The sequence below is a fragment of the Anarhichas minor genome, unplaced genomic scaffold (assembly GCF_050575085.1).
Source record: "Anarhichas minor isolate MPS153535 unplaced genomic scaffold, ASM5057508v1 ptg000003l, whole genome shotgun sequence".
In the NCBI taxonomy this organism is placed as follows: Eukaryota; Metazoa; Chordata; class Actinopteri; order Perciformes; family Anarhichadidae; genus Anarhichas; species Anarhichas minor.
The window spans coordinates 3,300,840-3,320,000 of NW_027466449.1; the positions used below are offsets into that span (position 1 = coordinate 3,300,840).

The window sequence follows — 19,161 nt, forward strand, 5'->3', positions numbered from 1 at the left end:
CCACACCTGTATGAGTGGTGTGTAGCAGGGCGAGTAGTCGCGGCTGATGGGTGAGGCAGGAGGCGTGACCCAGGAGCAAAGCGACCGTGTAGGAGACAGACGGTGAATTCTGCTCGCATCGAAACCGGCCACCGCCATCACCTGAGGTTCAATCAATTGCACCCGGCATTTTTGGGTTGGGAGAGGAGACAAAACAGGTCTCTTACAAGTGCAATGCTTACCTTTGTAGCCACTGCATTTTGTGACAGTACTGTTTATTCATTCATCACGATATTGACAAACAGAAAAAAGGTGTGTGAGTGTACCTGTTGCTGCACCAGGTGTAGTGGAAGAGCTGTGCAGGATGGAGAGGGAGGGGCGTCATCCTGACTACTACTTCTGCGGAGACACTCAAAACTGAATGTCGGTCTCTTGGAAGCTGAGAAAACACACAAGACCCAAAAATGATCACTCTCTGGACTCCAACTCTGGTTACATTCAGAAAAGTTAATACAGTGACAAGTATTCAAGATCAAAGTTAGACGAAACACAAGAAAAGCTCATTTTACGCACATTTGTATAATAACCGTACACTCATTTATTACAATGAACTGAATCTGAATGACGGTAACACAACTTGGTGCAATACATCTTCAGAGTTGAGCCAACAAAATTCAATTTGAACTACTAAAGTACAGTTGATGTGCTCTTGAGCGTCACCTTGCGGTGAGGGTAAAAGCCACCTCCTGGGTGACCGCCTCTCAACATGGTAGATCGGCTGTTGGTCATCATCATAGTAACCCTCAGGCTGGTGGTCGCCCCTGGAAGCCCCAAGTTCAAAGTGTCCCTCTGCATCACGGTGGTCCTTGTTGGACAACCTGTGAATCAAATAGATAAAAGATATTTTTTAATTAAGTGATGTAGCCAAAAAAATTCTCTGTTTAAAAAAAAAGTAAATATGTAACTCTAATATGATGAATACAAATATTTGGAGGGGGGAAATAAATTGGAAACAGGTAGCGACTGACTTCATAGTTATGTTGTTACTGGTGAGCATTCCGACAGTGACGCACGATGAACCACAAGTACTCATTCTAGATACGTTCTACATCAATTCTCAGCCACAAGAAAATACTTGTATTCAGTCATACTAACGAGATACAATCATGGCGGCAGTATTATATTGTGTGTATTGCAGTGTGACAGTTTTGTTGTGAGTGTAGCAGTCCCTCATTCTTTGATACTTGTTGTAATTTCCCTTTTCCCCCAAATCATTTTAGCTGAATGTCACAATTCCCCTGAGTTAATTGGAGGCTCATTCAGATCACCCGTTGACTGGCTTCTCATTAAGAATTGAAAGCAGCTTGGTGCATTTCCTCTCTTGGCCAATCAGGGTGAGATGACACCCTTTCTTTAGAGCTTAAGAGAAGGGGGGAACTGTACTTAGGACATTCCGATCGACTCAATCCAGGCTTCTTCCTGATCAGCTGAAATCTGGGGAATCAGTACCGTCACACAGTGTTTCCTCATATTATTTCAGGCTGACAGCTGCTGTTGCCATCACAGTACCTGTCCTTTGTGATGTCGTCTTCGTGAAACTCCTCCCCGCTGAAGTACTCTCCCGAGCCTCGCTCGTCATCGCTGTCTCCACCCCCCGGCTCCTCTCGGCGAATGGTGGAGTAAAGCCCACGACCGCTTTCTGACCTTGTATCGTAAAGTCAAAGACGCACTGATTAGTACAAATTTGACAATTATACATACGTAGGAACTTCATGTCCCTATCGTTTTTCTTTATTCGTAGGAAACACACACATTAATACTCCACACCAAAAAAAGGACATTGACAAAGGACGGTAACATCATGCACATACCTAATGTAGGCCTCATAGTAGCGTGTCCTGCTCCGAGGAGAGGAAGTGGGCAGTCAGACAGACAGGAATATTTGCAACAGGAGATCAGGAAAGGAAAGGGAAGAGGTTGCATGCAATGACAAAGACAAGAGGACAAAAATAGATTTTTGCACAGGCTGAATATTATGTGAATGGTTTCACTACTTTACAAGCTTATTGTTCCAATACATACAGGTGAAAATACTGTAATCTAAGTATTAGTATATGCTATATACTAATAAGTTAAGTACATTTGTAGAGCCCAAATCTCTAGAAACGTTAGGATAAGCACCCTTTAGCTGGGGGTGAAATAAGACAAAAAATAAGTCCAAACACAAGCTTTTAATATATTTCAAACAGACTTTTGGTAAGATTAGTTATCTCCACCAGGACTGTTTACCTCTGTTTCTGTCCACTGCTAATCTTGCATCAGCTAACTGCTGCAGCAAATTCCAGACTATTTTGGGTGGCCAGTTACGGCTGCTCAACGACTCCTCGTGGTTGCGGTGACCCCCACTTTCTCAAAATACCCTTTTGCCTGTTTTATACTGCTATTGATTGCCTGCTGACTCCGCACTCACTACTTATAAGTGTCCCCCTGCTAGTAGGGGCCGTTAGTAGTATCACAGCTGAGTGCATCTCCCACCCCCAGCCGCTATTGTATTTCATTTGGAAGCGTCTTTCGTGCCTGCACCATGTTATTTCAGGGCGACATGTATGCAACAAATCCACGTCAGTTTGGGAGAAACATCATGGTTGGTCTTACAAATAGGTACATAAACTTTGGATCAGGTAATAAAACTCTAGGTTTAGGAAAACTGTCACGAACACGTTACCTCACAACAACACTTTGGGACACAAACATCGATCCCTTGGTTGAAAGTGCTGTATTTGTTTGATTTCTGCGGTGAAACTGAGTTGAGTACGCGGTCGTTGCAGACACACCTGGTGGAGATCTGCACTCTACTGAATGCACCTTTCTAGCTGTGTCTGTTGTATAATTATTCTATATCAATTTAGGTAGTAAGTGCTTGAATAGACATTTTTTTGATTGAGCTCATATGTGCTTGCTAACTGTTCTACTATGGACAATTAAAGGTGAATGTTAATAAGATGAAGTCCTGTACAATAACACTCGCAGTGGGAATATGGGTATACACTGTCAGGAGTTAGGGGAGGGGGGCATTAGGTTTTATATAAAAGCTATTTGTTGTGATCATGCATTCATCAAGGGAATGTCTAAATTGAAGCATGACTCGTTGCAACCTCTGGGACAGGAAACAATACCCATGAAGATGCTCTTTTGCAATCAGCTGTAGAAGAAAATGTGATGCCTCTTAAATTTATGAACTGAATTTTTTTTATATTGCCTTTGTATTTCTGCCATTCCTGTGTAACAGTAACCTCTGTGTCGAGAGACAATATTCTACATTGATTAACAGATCTCAGTGTGAAGAGAGCCCAGTAAGAGGTCACGCCTTAACTAATCAAATCACCTTTGGCTTTGTGAAGCAGACCTGTATTGAACCTATGCAAATCCACAGACAGACCTGCGAGTTGGGTTCTCATACCCCTTTTTGTTTAACTGATATTTCCTGTAACCCTGTATGTAATCATGGCCACAACTCACTCTGGTCAGAGAGCATTCTACAGCTTTGTTGTGAACTTCTGTCTCCACTGCGCAGTGAATAAAACTCATCTGATACGGACACAGACTATGACCTGAAAGAAATGTTTCTCCAACATAGCTGTGTGGGAGGAGCTTTGTAAATAGGGGGATGAACAAGGTTTGACATGGAGCAATGAGATCTGCTCATGCTGAACAGGAGGCTCGGGGGACGTTCCAGGATGGGTTTCTATCGAACATGCCCTTTGTCTTTTATTGTTCCCTGGACGGTGAAGTCGGACTGGCTTCAATCAATATCCCAACATCACTCAGAATATTTTCTTAGATAGATCTGAGACAATTCATTAATCGTATTGAAATATCACTCAGCCCTAGAGAGCAGTTTATCAACACGGCTCGTCTCAAACTGCTAAACATGTATCAAACTGACTTTAGTTTCTTTACTCAATGAAATTTGATATCAGATCTCAATCATGTAACAAAAATGTGAGCATCAATAAATAGATAACACATCTGTGACTATCATAAGAGATGCTCCCGAGGCTGCTTTCGTGTACGCAAAACAAGGTTCTCCTTTTTAAAGGGGACCTCTACTCTGGGGAGAACTACTGCACATGTGGAAACAAGTTGTACGAACCCTTTTTTCACTGACCTTGTGGAGTGTGACTTCCAAAGCTTGTCGTGTACTCCTTTGCTGTAAGTGGACGCTGATGATCCATTTTTGGTGGAGGATGGACGGTCTCCCCTTAACAAGCACTTCTGCTGCCTCCCATTGGTCATGGAGAGAAGTGAGGGCACGTTGGCATTGTTGAGGTTGGCATTGGAGGGTATTGGCGATTGATGGCAAGTGGAAACGCAGTGAGGATGATTATACGGATGAGGGGTGTGATAATTATGGTTATACTGGATGGGCGAAGAGTTCATCTCCGTCTCCTCTCCTCTGTCGGCGTCGCTGGCTCTCCTGCCTGTTTCGGTGGGTTCGGTTGAGGCACTACAGGAGAAAGGCAGGATCTGTAGCGGCCGTTGGGTGACAGTGGTCGGGTGAAAGCAGCCTTGCTGATCAGCACTGACATGGTTCCCAAAAAGGCTGCCGCTATGCTGCAGAGAGACAACAGAAGCCAATGAGGACTGAGACAAAACAGCTTAATAGCGACAGTGAGCTGTTTCAAGTACAACGAGATGCACAAAGAGAAAAGGAAGTTTTTCCTGTAGTTGATGACACAGTGCTCTTTGAAAAAAGGGTTCAATATATTACTGTGGCTAAGATCCATCTCATATCTGAAGGTGTGCCAGGTTCTTTTCTGTGTTAAATGCATGTGTGATATGCACAGTAATACATGAAACTTAATGATGAGTTTCGCTCTTTCAGTTCTTATACCTCCATCAGAAATATGACAAATAATACTAAATAATAACAAAATTTGATGTTGTAAAAGCAACGGAAATATAAATAAAGGTCCGCACACTGTAGCTCCCTTTAATTCATTAGCACATCCTTAAGTGACGTTTTGAGCTAATGCTCTTCTTCAGACTTGTATGTCATGAACGGTAAATTATCTGAGAGCACACCTAATTGGCTTCGTCTAAGACGAATTGGGACGTCTGAATATTACAGTTTTGTAAATAAAAGTATAAAGAATATCATCAGACACCTTTCTTTGAAGTGTGGAATTAAAATAAATAAATAATCGGTCTGTTTTAATCAGCTTTATTTCGGAAATGTGTCCCTTTTTAATCACAAAAAAAACTAAAAACGATAACCAAACTAAAAATTCTAAATGTCTGAAGGGCTTCTTCAAGGATGTTTACCCTGTAGATTTCCTCTTCTTCCTCTCCATTGTCATCTACTAGCCCCGCCTCTTGCAGGTCACATGATATGGCTCGACGGATCTCTGGTCCAATGTCATGCAGCGTGCGCAGGCCGGCCTGCAAACAGAGCAGCTATAATATCAAACCTGCCAGCCGCTACGTTCCAGTTTTTTCCAGGTGTCAGCATGTCGCTGCCCAGACTTTTAGAGATCCATAACAGTGATAACAGAGTAATCCATAAAAGCTGATAACATAGTTTTAAAGGCAGATAGAGCACATCTCATATATTCTTATCGTTTTGAACTATGTGGAGCATAAAAGTAAAACAAGCACAGTTACTTTTTAAGGGTCACTTCAGCCAGACATATCGTCTCACTTACTGTGGTATCCATCATGCAGAGAGTGTTATTTGTCCAGGTTACTCTGGATGATTCGTTGTACTTCACTCACCTGTAGAGCCATGGTTGTGTTCAGTCTCTCCCACGAGCGCATTCCTACAAGACCTTGCTCTTTGCGCCTCTTGAACTTCCTGAAGTAGTCCTGTATCAGGAAGGTGGCATAGAACTTCCCCACTGTTACCTCGTCATCTGAGTGAACAGACCAGACACACCAAAGCCTCCCAGATCAACACCAAAATATACTGAAATACCTCAACAATGTTTGTATCCATTGACATTTAAAAAAGAAAATCCCTCAACAGAGATCTTCCCCTATCTCACCATCAGAGAGACAAGAAACACATATAGGCAGTAAAGTCAATTTGGCCTAAAAGTATCAAAACTGAATTCCATTAACAGTAATATATCACATCAATGAAGTACCTCCGCTGCAGAGGGCTGTATGGAAAGACAATATAAGATGAAACAATGAAACAAAGTACTTCTGTAACAATCAAAATGAAAGAATACTAATAATATGTTCATGAACATTATAATCACCGTCCAGTTGAGAAAACACTATTTCAAGACGATAACACACACACACACACACACACACACACACACACACACACACACACACACACTTCTTCAGAAGCACATCGAAGAAACTGTGGTCTTTATGATTGTCTGTACGTAATACTGTTTGTGTCGACACAGAGATAAGAAACATTCCATTCAAACTTAAAAACAACAGTGTAGCTAGATATCATTATTGACACTGTTTAATTCTCATAACTTGTGGTGAAGTTGAAGTGAAAAATAACATTTTCACACGAAAATGTGTGCAGCAGGTTTTAACCCGACAGCAGATAGGATCTATGGCTGCAGCTCCCATCTGTGACAACATGCATGTGGTTATGAAACGCTCCTCTCGCACAGAAAAACAAAACCCACACATGCGTATGCAATTGCTCATGCAAGCGAAAGCAACATGTTGAACTCTTGAATTCTTAAATGTACCAAACTCAGACTTTAGTTGGTGATGAGTTTACAATACAGTCGTTTACGACTGTATTGTCTATAAGTCTAACCAGTTACTACCACACATACCAGCACTACATCATATGGCGACTGCAGAATTTACTACATTCAACATCCACCCCTTCAGATACGGACGAGCGGAGGTGTTTTATATCTCTATATCCTAGAAAAACAAGAAAGAAACAGCAAGGATGATATCTGCCCTCTCGAGGGCGAACACAGAAACAACATTTAGAACAACAAGAAGCTGTGACTAAACACACTATCTGCCATGCAGGGAGGCTAATCAAGCGTGGGTCTGATTCACTCAGATAAGGTTGCTGAAGCAGAATGGGGAGAGAGACTAAAGGAAAAAGCTGAAAGCCAGTGCGTAGGAAATGTGGGCGTTTTTTTTTTCATCATCATCACCTTTCCTAGAAACATTTTAGCCTTCAAATGAATCGAGTAAAGGTGACGAGTGTCTGTAGGATGGATGCTTTAAGATGGAAGCAGCATTCCATCCGGATTTGACGATCCATCTTAAAGCAGACGCATTTCTCTACGTCACCCGACACAGCCAGAGAGAAACTGTGAAAGGCTCTGCTCAGAAAGAAAACCTGTGAATAAAAGCGTATGCAAGGTTGTAAAAATGTTGAATTGCAGATGCGCATGAATGCGTGGGCCGATTATTTATCAGATACATCGTAGTTTCATAACACACTTTAGTTTGGAGTTTCCTGATTTCTGTTTTTCAAGCAAGTGATCTGCATCATTTTGAAAGTAGCCGAGTTGATCCTAGTGATTTTTAGGAATGTGTTTAACTGACTAACTTGACAAGATGGAAAGATTTTATTTTTGATCAACCTGGTGGGAGAAGATCAATGTACAGAACATATTGTGCCCACATACAGGTGGCAGCTGCTTCTATTTCTGGGCAGAGCCTGATGACGTTTTTAAGAAAGAGGTATCAGTAGTTTCATGCCACCGGACTAAAACAGAACTGCCCCGGACAGTTAGGACGGCAGAAAGAGAAGAGAAGAAGGCCAGCGACTGACTGAGGACTCTACTGAAAGCAGAGGAAGCTGTGGAAGAGACAAGCTTGGCAGAAAAGGCTCAACAGAAAAGAAGGAGAAGAGGGGTTAGCAAATGAACACACACAAAGACATGCAGATGAAGCAAGTTTGAGAGCTAAAGCATTGTAAGCATATAGTCCCTGGAAGAACTACATGAGCACAAGCATGAGGAACCTGTATGAACATGCTGGACTCAGGTGTGCCTATCATCAGCACTCTATTTCAAATAATTCATTGTGTAAGGTGAGAGAATGATCCAAAGCAACTACCACGAATAAAAACTACAGCTTTCATTTGGACACACCTTGTGCTTGACCATTGGTAGCTGATGCATGCAACTAAAGTTGTTCATAAAGGAAGAGCACAGTTTATCTTGCTGTCAAGGTTTGTGCAGATCCTTTTGATATACTTTGTCTAAAGGAAGTGAAAACGTAGAACAAGACACAACGAGATCAATGATAAACAAAACTGTAGAATTATGACAAAAAACGCCGTCAAAGTTTCTGTGAAACGAGGGGAAAGTGCTGCTCTATCTCGGTTTTGGTTAGCAAGCAGGCCTCGCTGCTTCAGAATAGCAAAAACAGGATGCTGAAGGTCCCTCATCAGCTATTTCTTAGTGTGATGCGCCTCCCAAAATCTTGCTTTTGTGTATTAAATATAACCACTATGTAGACTATAAAGGAGGCTTTAAAAGTTTGCAATCCGCAGTGTGCAACTATTGTCAATGTAGAGTCATGTTTCAATGGATTCTAATGGTGACACAGTTTCTCATCTAAGAAAGAGTACCAAAGTCTTTGTCCAAATTTCTACAAACCGTAGTCAATTTTCACATTGACCTTTGACCAACAAATTCTAATCAGTTCAACTTTGAGAGCAAGTGTATGTTTGTAAGAAATTCGCTCAAAGTCTTCCTGAGATTTCACTTTCACGAGAATGAACAACCTGAAAACATAATTCCTCCAGTCACTTTAACAACTAAGAGCCACTTTTAAGCGTAGGGTGAACAGAATACCCACGATAGCCGTAATAAATCACTTTAACTCTCACTCCTTCTCTGAGGAGGATTCAGTTATCACACCAAAATGTTTTTGAAATGAACTGTGTTTGTGGTGTGATTCTTTACTGCTGCAGTTTCCAGTGCCAAACAACTAGTGAGTGCACAGTCTGCACAATGACCATTGTTCAGCAAAGGAAACGTGTGTAAATAGCATTGACTTCCTTTTTTAAATTCAAATTAGGGGAATAATATATATGCATTCAAATGCATGTCCATTGTTTGAGACCCTTCCTCCTTCTATACTCTAGAATACTTTGCTGTGGGACTTCCAGGAAATTTAACCTTAACATATGAGGTTGCCATTATTTAATTCTCTGGAAAATACAAATGAGAAGCAGAGTGTATTCAAATCCGCTGAGAGACGGAACGGTACAGAAGAAGAGAGGCACGCAGTGAGGTTTCTGTAAAGCAAATGAACCGTGGTGACCATGTGCGTCTATGTGTAGGTAATGATCACTGACCGCCTGCAGGGGGCACCACTTGGTCCAGCAGCTTCATGCTTGTCCTTTTCCAAATCTTCTTGATCACAGCTCTAAGCTCCTCATTGGCTTGATCCAGATTACCTTGGAAATGACAGAAAAAGTGAAATGTTTAACTGAAAAGTCACTTTGGTTAAAAGCAACGAGTCACTGATCAATGAATTGTTGTATTAAGGGGTATCTGGCTGAAAGTAAAGTATTAAGTATTATAATTCCATCTCTTACATTTACATTTAAAGTTGCAATGAATACACAAAATTCCCCCATGATAAACTAGTTACATGGGATTAAGATTTGAATGTTGGGAGCCCTGATGGCCATGGAGGAGAGATACTTATTGAACACCTATAGCTCCCTCTTGTGGCGAAATGTTGAACTGGAAGACACCAACTCAGTGAATAGGGGACTATTACTGTATACTAAAAGTCAAAGATGCATGACATGACATTAATTAAAAAGACACTACATGAGGCATCCCAAAGTAAATAATTCAGAAGAAGGACAACGTGTTGATTCAAATCTTTTCCAATATTTTTTTAAAGATCTGTAGACTTGTTTATGTAAATCATTAATGACCTCATAACATTTAATACTGCAGCCCAATGAGGAAATCAATCAATACATCAATACATTTCAAGCACAATGGAAATACAACGTTGGCCACCCAATGAACAATTTTGAACAAAGTGGCCCGTGGATGAAGGTAATTGCCAGTTTAGGAATCACTAGCCAAAGTGCTAAAGCCTCTCTGTCCACAACATTGTGGATGGGTGCTGTAGTGGTTTCTCTGGGCTGTTATCTCAAGGAGCTTTTATGCCACGAGGCTCCAGTGCACACAACATAACACTCTTTGACTCATACGACTCAAAATATCTATTTCATACTGTAAGTCCCTTTTTTGCTGTACAGAATGACAATGCACAGCTCAAAAAAGCTCAACAAAATAACATGGATCCATAAGAATAGAACCAAAAGTGTTGCAGATCTCTTAATTACTTAAAAGTCTTGACTCACCCTCAGTCTTAATCTTAAGAGCAGTGCGGACCAGAGCAAACAAGGTGGCATTAAACATGACTGTCCCATCACTGTTGAGGGGCATGTTCATCGCCACTAGACGCTGCAACAGAAGTACAGATTATGAAGGATGCATCAAAAGTGAAAAAGCTAGTAATCAATGTGTTAATGATGTACGAAGACTTTCACGTGTTTTTGTCAACATTCACCACATGCATTTCTCTATCTGTATGGGTGTTAGTGAGTCGTTATGTTGTCGAAACCCACCTTACAGGCCACTCTGTGAGGGCAGAGCTTGCCAAAGCCCAGCGGAGGCTGGATCCTCCTCAGCAGAGTCACCACATCAAGGTGCTTTATCCTGCCCCTGGCAACAAGATCCATTCAAATATAAGGCACTTTACCAGTGAGCAGCACAGTCTTCACTGCCACTCAGGTTCTGATAAGTAACACATCATCAGTTAGTGCACCTCAGATGGTACGGCTGTTACCAAACAATCACCATCCCATGTGTACTGACACAAATATTCCTTAGCTGTAACGTACAGTGTAAGGGATAGGTGAACTTATGTTGATAGTTCTCTCCAAATGGTCCTGAGTACTTACTTGGCTTCAGGGTCGTATTCAGACCAGATCCTTTTAAACTCATCCAGGTGATGCGGCCCAAGAATGGACCAATCACGGGTCAGATAGTCAAAGTTGTCCATGATGACAGCAACAAACAGGTTGATGATCTGAAACCAGGACATGCATTTTTTTGCAATATTTTATTGTATACAGGAAGGTTCCTGCTCAAGTCTGTGCTCAAACATTACTGCTACCGCACACAGTGACATGATTACCAGGAAAGCACAGAGCATGTAGAAGGTGATGAAGTAGATGATGGCAAAGCCGCTGCCGCAAGTTCTCTCCTCTCCGGGGTTGTAGTCCGACTCTGAATCACACAGCTTCCCTGGCAGACAGGCCAGCATGATCTCCTGCCAGGCCTCACCTGTGGCACACCTAACATAGAGCCAGAAGCATTGATACAGGGTTTTCCCTCATGCAGTTATGCATTTGTGAGGACTTCTAATGGCTGGTAACCAACAACTTAAGCTACACAAACACCTGAAGAGCATCAGGACCGCTTGAGGAAAGGTTTGAAAGTTGTTGTTGCGGTTGATTTGAGTTCCATCCACCATGGCTATTTTCCCAAACACCTAGAAAAGATAAAGAAGCATCAGCCAACCTGCTCCCAAAGGCCATGCCTTATCTCGCAACATTAACGCAAGTAAAAACAAATAATTTGTGTATCCGACCTGTGATTCAGATCCACTCCAAAATTGAATGGGTTCTTCCTTGTCCCATGCTACACCCTTCCACCAAGTGTCATGCAGGGTGTAAAACAGGTTACATTACCTGCATCCCGATTACAGCATAGATGAAGAACAGCATGGCTATCAGGAGTGCAACGTAGGGAAGAGCCTGGGTGGGGAAAAAAGAGAAAAGAGTGAGACACTGGAATCTGCAGTATCTAATTTGACTGAATGCATCGTCAAACCCCTGTTTCAGCACCAGGTCCACTGGTTATCTTGATTAAATCTTGTACAACTAGCCCGACCCTGTTGCAAATAGTTTGTCCTCTTATCTTACTATGCTACACAGTTTCTTCAGACTTATATCAGAACAGCATAAAATTTAAAAAAGGCTCAAAAAATGCTACCCATGAACTGTGGTTATACTGGTTAAAAGCAAACCCAGAAACCAGTTTAAGAAGGTTAGAGCTCTCGCCTTGAACCCTAACTTGTGATAACAAGTGTAATCTCTCATCTCATTGGTCCATGACATTGCCGACTGAAGAGGGACGTCACAGTCTTACCTGGAACGACTTGATGAAGGTCCACAGCAGAGTCCTGATGCCCTCCCCCCTGCTCAGAAGTTTGACCAGTCGCATCACTCTGAACAGGCGGAAGAAGGTGATGGAGATGCGAGCGCTGTCCTCCGTGTTCTGAAGTGGAGGACGTAGAGAGTAATCAGGGGATGAGGAAACCGAGGGAGTAGCATCCAAACGCAGACAGTGATGAAGCTCCGTACCACTCATTCACTCATGCAGTCAGTCATGCATGCATTTGTTCAGTCATCACGTGGGAGTCATACTAGCTTGCAAGCAACCTTAAAGTAGATGAAAATCAGTAAGAAGAAGTCTTCTCATTTGTGATCTTTCTGCATCCTTGCAATGACAACAACCAATGTGCATGCAGAGTAGCTGTCTTACACACAATGCCATGACCAACAGACCCGGAGGACACACTACATTTAACTCTGGATGATTCAAAACAGGCAACAGACAATCTGTAGTCCAAAGACAGACAAACCAAAAGACAACCTGTACTTGTGTTTTTACAATTGATGCAAACATCGAAATGGATCTTGTATTGTCACGTTCAAATACAAGAACACGGGACATTTGACGAGAAACGTAAACTCAAAACAGTGCACTGACAACCGCAAACACTTGGGCAAGCTATGTTGAAATGAAGAAACAAGACAAAAGACCATACAGTGTTATCTGTCAGTCAGTGTCATGCCATGCCATGCACCCAGATAGGTCCAAGTCTCAGCAGACAAAAATAAGTCAGTTCAACCATGAAACTGGAGCCAAAATGCAACAAACCAGGTGGATTCAAAACAAGACTTTGACAAACATCGAGAGTTCAATCACAAACCATCACACGGTTGAATAAGTGAGAGCATAAAGCATCTCAATGTTTTCATCAGTACGTGAGCGACAGAGTGACAACAAAGAGATCTTGATGCTGAGTGATAACAGAAGATGGGCTTTGATAATGTTCTTACCCCTGGCTCCACTATCACCTTGACGACAGGAATGGCTGCTGACTTGAAATCAAAAGCCTAAAGTTAATCTGAGATACACAAACCAGCGGTACACCACCAAAATGTTCACGAGTCATCGTGACCGTTTGATTTGTTCAACATACAATTGCTTTAAAAACGCTCAGAAGCACCTTCACTTAAAAACAACAACACAGCATTACAATGAATACCACGAACAGGAACATTATCATTTTAAAGCCTGTCATGCAAAAGCTTTTCCACATATTCTCGACAGTAACACCAGACATAAGAAGCAAGCATTCAGTGCTGACAGATAATGTGTTCTTCACCTAAATAGTTTAGCTGTAGACATTGACAATAAGGAGAAAGCACTGATACGCCTTCTTAGAGGAAAATGCTGACATTGTTTGTTTTTCTTGTTTTTTTTCTTTATATTCTAGATGTTGTGGTGAAAATATTTGTGTATTGGAATGGTCCAATGACATGGGGGTGAAAATAACAAGAGCCATCTGTGTGTGTCTTCCAATCAAGCATTTGCCTGCTTCCCTCACCTCAGTCTCTGCTTTTGTGCACTGATTTGCTGAAGGTGAATATCCAGTCGGAGTGATTTTTCTCTCAGATGAGCTTCGCCACCAACATGCTCAATTGGTCGAAAAGCCCCCGAGAAGGGCTGACTAGTGCCAACGGTGCGGGACACACAGCAAAAACTACCACAAAGGCTGACAGACAACCTGACATTGGCCAACAGTCGATCGTCGGAGCCTTTAGAGAACTTTATAACTTTCTCTTCCTTTCTTTCCAAGCTACCAGAACGTGCTGTCTGCTTACAAAACAACCTCCTAGACCCCCACTAATCTGATTTTAAAGCAGGCCGCTCAACTGATAAGGGCCTCTTTGCAGTGACAGTGCTGCACGCTGCCTTCAGACCTCTGCTACAAGTCCTGTTTGCTGCAATCAAAACAGTGAAACACCAGCTCCTCCTCTCCACCCTTATAGGAGTTGGCGTCTCAAGCTCTGTAATCTCTCCGTTTGCATCTTACCAAACGGGTCAGTCCTACCAGGGGACATGGATCTGCATCTGAACCGCGCAGCCTCCTCTTCTCCCTTTACACAAGGACGCTTAGCGCTGTCGTACACTTGCATGGCTTCTCCTACCACTGTTTTGCCGATGACACCCAGCTATTCTTGTCATTCCCCCGTTTTTTGCAAGTATCCAAATATATGGTGGCTGTGTGCAGGAAAATATAGATTTGAAGGAAAAGGATAACCTGAGATAATGGCTGTTACCTTTTAAAAAATGTAAAACATAAATACACTGGTATTTTATGAGTAGTTGCAGAACTATACAGCACTAATTCAAGTGCTGACATGCTCTTAGCGGGTGTATGTATACCTGTTGCTCTAAGTCATACCTTCAGGCCTTCTGTTTGCAAAGTTTATGTTACACCTTACATCATAGGCTAGAGTTTTGATCAATGATGGTGTACAGTGTGTTCTTAACCTCAAACATTCATTCAAAGCAAGAGACTGACCGGACAAACAAACATGTTCATATGTACAAGCAAGAGGCAAGCAGTCAGTGTTAACAGCAGCTGCGAACCAGAATACAGAGTGGCCTTGAAGTAGAAGTACAGCAGATTCAAAGGAGTTACAAGCGAAAACAGTTCGGTACAAAATGATCACATTGGAGATTTTTAAATGATAACTGAGCTGCATTCAAAAACAACAGTTCCCAATACATTTAGAAGCTTTTTTTACCCGCTACTTTATCAATTAATTGAGCAAGTACTACGATTGGGACACAATTAATATATTATTATAATATATATTTTTGATAAATATAATCAAGAGAACAATATTCAAATACTGTCCATCTACTGTATTTTCCCAACCTGTAGTCTTTATTTACACCAGAGGTGAGAGACAAATTATAGCATCATTAAATATCACAATACAAGTCATCTTTTTTTCTTTGCTTCTGTTTAGTTAAAGAATGATTTAATGTGGATAGGGTTAGCGTCACGGTTCTCATAATAAACTTAAACAACATTCGTAAAACAATGTTATTAGAATTTTACAGTATCATGAGACTGTGGTTTTATGACCGATGACAGAGTTGTGAAGAGCAGTAATTACGCAAAAAAAAAAGAGCATTGTGATCTTGAATGCAACTCTGATGATAGGGCAAGGCTGGGAGTGTCAGAGTGAGCAGTAAGACAGGCTTGTATGTGTGATAAATGACTACTTACATTGATCTCAGTGATGGCAATGTCAACCACGCTACCCACAACAATTAAGGCATCAAACGTGTTCCATGCATCAGCAAAATAGTTCTGCAAGCACAAGCAACAAAGACACAGAAAAGAAGAAGAGAGAGACAAGAGAGCGAGAAAGAAAAGGTAAAACAAAATAAGCATTATGAAAGATAGAGAACATCAAAAAGTTGTGATTAGATTAAAGAGTGAAGTTGAAAGTCAAGAGCCGGTGAGAGTATTAGCTTGTTTAATTTATCCAAATAATAATTTGAAAACTTAGCTATTTTATATCATTAATTAACTATCTGTCATTAATCTTCCATTTCAAACTTCATCTTCTACTCCCACTGATGCAGTGGCAGGCTTAAAGAAATGGTCACCATAGACTTAAAACTGAACAATTTAACAAGATCTAATCGGTATGGTGCAGTGGTTTCATCTAATTCATGTGTTGGCATTTACCACGCAGGGAATAATCATGTATTTTGTCTATGGTACTCATCAACCATTAAGTCCACAACAGATTCGACAGACTTGCTCCAAGAGCAGAAATTGGCTCAAGCCAACCTTAAAAGATAACACAAAAATGAGACAGGAAGGAAGGAAAGGAGGAAAGATGTGAAGGGCAGAAACAACAGAGCAGCAGCAGTGGGAGAGCGGGAGGAGGGAATGACAGAGTTGTACATACTAACGTCGTTCTACCTGGCTGAGTATGATGTCGACTACACTGCCAATCACGACCAGGGCATCGAAGACGTTCCAGGCGTCCCCGACATAGCCCTGATTATGGCAGCATGCACAGCCAGCGGGAGGAGAGGGGAAGGCAGGAGTGGAGGTGGAAGCAGGAAAGTATAAGAGGTAGAGAGGTTACGGTGAGGAGTAATGGAAGGTGACAATGAGGATTGAATGGAAGTGGAGTCATAGCCAGTGGGCAAAGAGCCCAAGAGAAGAGTGTATGAGGGCTGGGTTACAAGGAAAAGCAGAGGGCTTTCAGATAAAAGGTCAAAAACATGAACCTTATTACGGATCAAATATAAAGGGAGATCTAAAAGGAAAACTACAAACAAGATGATTTAGGGAACTGGTGGTAGTTTTGAATATATTTGTATATGAGGAGAGGAGAAGAGAGGAGACTTACTCTGGGTTTGAAGGCGATGAGCTTGAGGATCATCTCCACAGTGAAAACCCCGGTGAAGACCATGTTGAGGATGTCCATGGCATAGTTAAACAGATGAGACTGACCATGGTGCTGGAAAGAGACGGGCAGATACACTGATCAGAAATATAAAACAATAACACATGTACTCTATTTAAAGTGTATCAGTGCCACACACTGTATATTAGGTAGAGATTCAATCTGCAATACATTATTGGAAGAAAGGTCATGATACCCATTGCTACAAACAAAATGATGTACACTACAAGGAGAGTAGATATTTTAAAGGAAAAAAATATATTTTGATGGCTGTTGAGGAAAACAAGAGAACAAATTGTATTCCGATTCTAAAGAAAGGAAGTTAGATAACTTTAACTGCATGCAGCATTGTGGAAATCCAAACTAAATCAACCTTATTGTTCCCGTTCCCAATGCATTAAGGTGAATGAAGGGCACTCACCTGAATGGCCAGACACAAGGTGTTGAGGATGATCAGGACAAACATGACGTACTCAAAGCCAGTAGAGTTGACCACATACCAGAACTTGTACTGGTATGGGTTTTTGGGGATGTAGCGCCGCAGAGGACGAGCTTTAAGAGCATATTCCACACACTGACGCTGCAGTGGTGGGGAAATGTAGAAAAACAGACAAAAAAAAACCAGACTTATCATCAAGAGAAACAGGTCTTCTTCTGTACACGATACAGTCACTATTTGGACCAGTCAGTAGTGAGATCCAGTAGAAGTTTCACCACAAACTTTTCCTTAATCTAACCAAGTTGTTTTGTTGCCTAAACCGAGCCAAGTTGTTTCATGTGAAGACAGAAGTTTATTTTGAAAAGACTGTATTGCTTGGAAAGAGAGGAAATTAACACGTCTTTCTGGACATTTGTAGGGAAATGCACAAAAAATGAGGAATAACTTTTCATAAGGTATCATCAGAACCGTTGCATGAGGATACATTGCAATGATACACCATTAATAATTTGACATGAACAGATTTTTCCAACTAAATTTGAAATGTTCAATAAAAGCACCAATACACAGCAACCTCCTGCACAAACGTCAAAGGTTTGTGACTACCTGGTTCTTGTCCAGCTCGCAGTTCTTGTACTCCTTCTCCCCCTGCTCCTGAAAGGTGACAATGACGAAACCGACAAAGATGTTCATCATGAAGAAGGCGATGATGATGATGTAGATGATGAAGAAGATGGAGATCTCGATGCGGTAGTTGTAGATGGGACCCATGTTCTCCCTGTTGGAGTCGATGGCCTTGTAGAGTAGACTGCATGGACACACAAAACACAGAGGAAGTAGAGATAATTAACAGTAACAATTCTGCTACTTTCATTTGTTTAAATATACTGTACTGAAAAAAGTGGTAATGAAGCATTTTCATTCAGACAGAGATAAAGGTGAATGATTATCAAACATTAAATAAATCTTGCCATTATTCTACGTCTTGGTAGTCAAATCTGAATTCTAGCTCAGGGCCAAAGCAGCACTTACGTGGGCCACCCTTCGAATGTGGAGACGGTAAAAAGGGCCATCATGGCCATCAGCACGTTGTCAAAGTTGAAGTCGCTGTTGTACCAGATCCTTTCTTTCACCATGGGCAGCGCCGTGTCCCCGTTGTTGTAGAGAATGTAGGTACCTCTGTGATTTAAAGATGAAATATCAACCACATGTTCGCACAACCACATACACAGAGACACTCATGCAGGCCAATGTCCAAAAGCTGGAAACGATAAATAAATAAAAAATATAAAAACTCACTTGCAGTCTTCTGGACTGGACTTGGCGTCATCTGTGCAGCGATAAAATTTCCCCTAAGACAACAGAGAAAGTCAGAACTGTTCTTTGCTTACAACCTTCTACTTCTGTTCAAACAATATCCGTTGTTTTACACCAGAGGAGCCTGTCGATTTTGGTTGTGACCCCATGACCCTCAATCTCTCTCTCTCTCTCTCCACTGTTTCCCTGTATACCTTGAAGAGCTGCACTCCGATACAAGCGAACATGAACTGCAGCAGCGTGGTGACGATCATGATGTTGCCGATGGTCCTGATGGCCACAAACACACACTGGACCACATGCTGCAAAGGACACGCACAATCGTCAGTAGGAATACACAGTACTGTATCATAAGCAAATGTGCAGGCATCCACAATGACAACAGACACACGCCTACAGATACCTTCAGTCCCTTGGCTCTGTTGATGGCCCTGAGCGGACGGAGGACTCTCAAAACGCGGAGGATCTTCACCACTGAAATGGCAGAGGACCTAAGGAAGACAGAAAAACACACAACGGTGGATTCAGCTGAGCAATTGTAACGGCATGTTGCCGTAGAGACATTCCTTTCAGCTCTGCCACCAGCAGATTTATATGTCACGGCAAAACTACCACAACTGCTCAATGATACATGTCAACGTTAGAAAATGATTGAACGATACTTACTGGATGCCAAAGGAGACCAGAGACACACCAACGACCAGCAGGTCTAAAAGGTTGAAGTAGTTCCTACAAAACGCCCCTTTATGAAGAAACGCTCCAAACGCTGTCATCTGGACAGAGGAGAGACAACAGT

The 19,161-nt window shown here is 41.8% G+C and overlaps 1 protein-coding gene across 1 annotated transcript in view; it reads right to left on the minus strand.

Moving 5' to 3' along the window:
• Window positions 1-19,161, minus strand: part of cacna1db (calcium channel, voltage-dependent, L type, alpha 1D subunit, b) — a 68,666-nt gene that overhangs the window by 1,384 nt on the left and 48,121 nt on the right. The window contains 27 exon segments of the mRNA XM_076090735.1: window positions 7-141; window positions 306-418; window positions 700-844; window positions 1,497-1,683; window positions 1,851-1,877; window positions 4,148-4,593; window positions 5,305-5,421; window positions 5,755-5,891; window positions 9,296-9,397; window positions 10,328-10,430; window positions 10,595-10,691; window positions 10,931-11,058; window positions 11,167-11,326; window positions 11,432-11,523; window positions 11,723-11,788; window positions 12,183-12,311; window positions 13,160-13,201; window positions 15,409-15,492; window positions 16,117-16,194; window positions 16,553-16,663; window positions 17,031-17,189; window positions 17,655-17,856; window positions 18,081-18,227; window positions 18,348-18,400; window positions 18,560-18,667; window positions 18,769-18,856; window positions 19,032-19,138. Of these exon segments, the coding sequence (XP_075946850.1) occupies window positions 7-141; window positions 306-418; window positions 700-844; window positions 1,497-1,683; window positions 1,851-1,877; window positions 4,148-4,593; window positions 5,305-5,421; window positions 5,755-5,891; window positions 9,296-9,397; window positions 10,328-10,430; window positions 10,595-10,691; window positions 10,931-11,058; window positions 11,167-11,326; window positions 11,432-11,523; window positions 11,723-11,788; window positions 12,183-12,311; window positions 13,160-13,201; window positions 15,409-15,492; window positions 16,117-16,194; window positions 16,553-16,663; window positions 17,031-17,189; window positions 17,655-17,856; window positions 18,081-18,227; window positions 18,348-18,400; window positions 18,560-18,667; window positions 18,769-18,856; window positions 19,032-19,138 (3,363 nt within the window).